We start from the raw sequence: 369 nt of genomic DNA, 5'->3' as shown, positions 1-369 counted from the left end.
TTTGCAGGTGCAGCTGCTGAGAACCCAGGGGAGTCCCTTCGCCTGATGGGTGGCCCCGGCCGCTGCGCTGGGCGGGTGGAGGTGCTCCACAACGGGACGTGGGGGACAGTGTGTGATGATGGTTGGGGTTCCCCCGAGGGTCGGGTTGTCTGTCGGCAGCTGGGCTGCGGGACAGTGCTGTCAGTGGCACCAGGGACTCGGTATGGAGAAGGGACAGGACAGATCTGGTTGGATGAGGTCAACTGCACCGGGGAGGAGAGGGAGCTCGCCGAATGCCAAGCCAGGCCATGGGGGGAACACAACTGTCACCACGTGGAGGACGCCAGCGTCGAGTGTTCAGGTAACCTGTGCACCACCCAGCAACCCTCA

The 369-nt window shown here is 64.2% G+C and overlaps 1 protein-coding gene across 1 annotated transcript in view; it reads left to right on the top strand.

The window, feature by feature from the left end:
- Positions 1-7: 7 nt before the first annotated feature.
- The window catches only part of LOC104276960 (deleted in malignant brain tumors 1 protein-like), a gene marked incomplete at both ends in the record, with an annotated part of 15,055 nt that continues 14,693 nt past the window's right edge, over positions 8-369 (top strand). The window contains one exon of the mRNA XM_009873449.1: positions 8-360. Within this exon, the coding sequence (XP_009871751.1) occupies positions 8-360 (353 nt within the window). The remainder of the gene's footprint in view (positions 361-369) is intronic.

The sequence above is a fragment of the Apaloderma vittatum genome, unplaced genomic scaffold (genome assembly GCF_000703405.1).
Source record: "Apaloderma vittatum isolate BGI_N311 unplaced genomic scaffold, ASM70340v1 scaffold16337, whole genome shotgun sequence".
NCBI classification, from domain to species: domain Eukaryota; kingdom Metazoa; phylum Chordata; class Aves; order Trogoniformes; family Trogonidae; genus Apaloderma; species Apaloderma vittatum.
The sequence above is the reverse complement of the archived record's forward strand: the minus strand, read 5'-3'. Positions and strand labels throughout refer to the sequence as shown.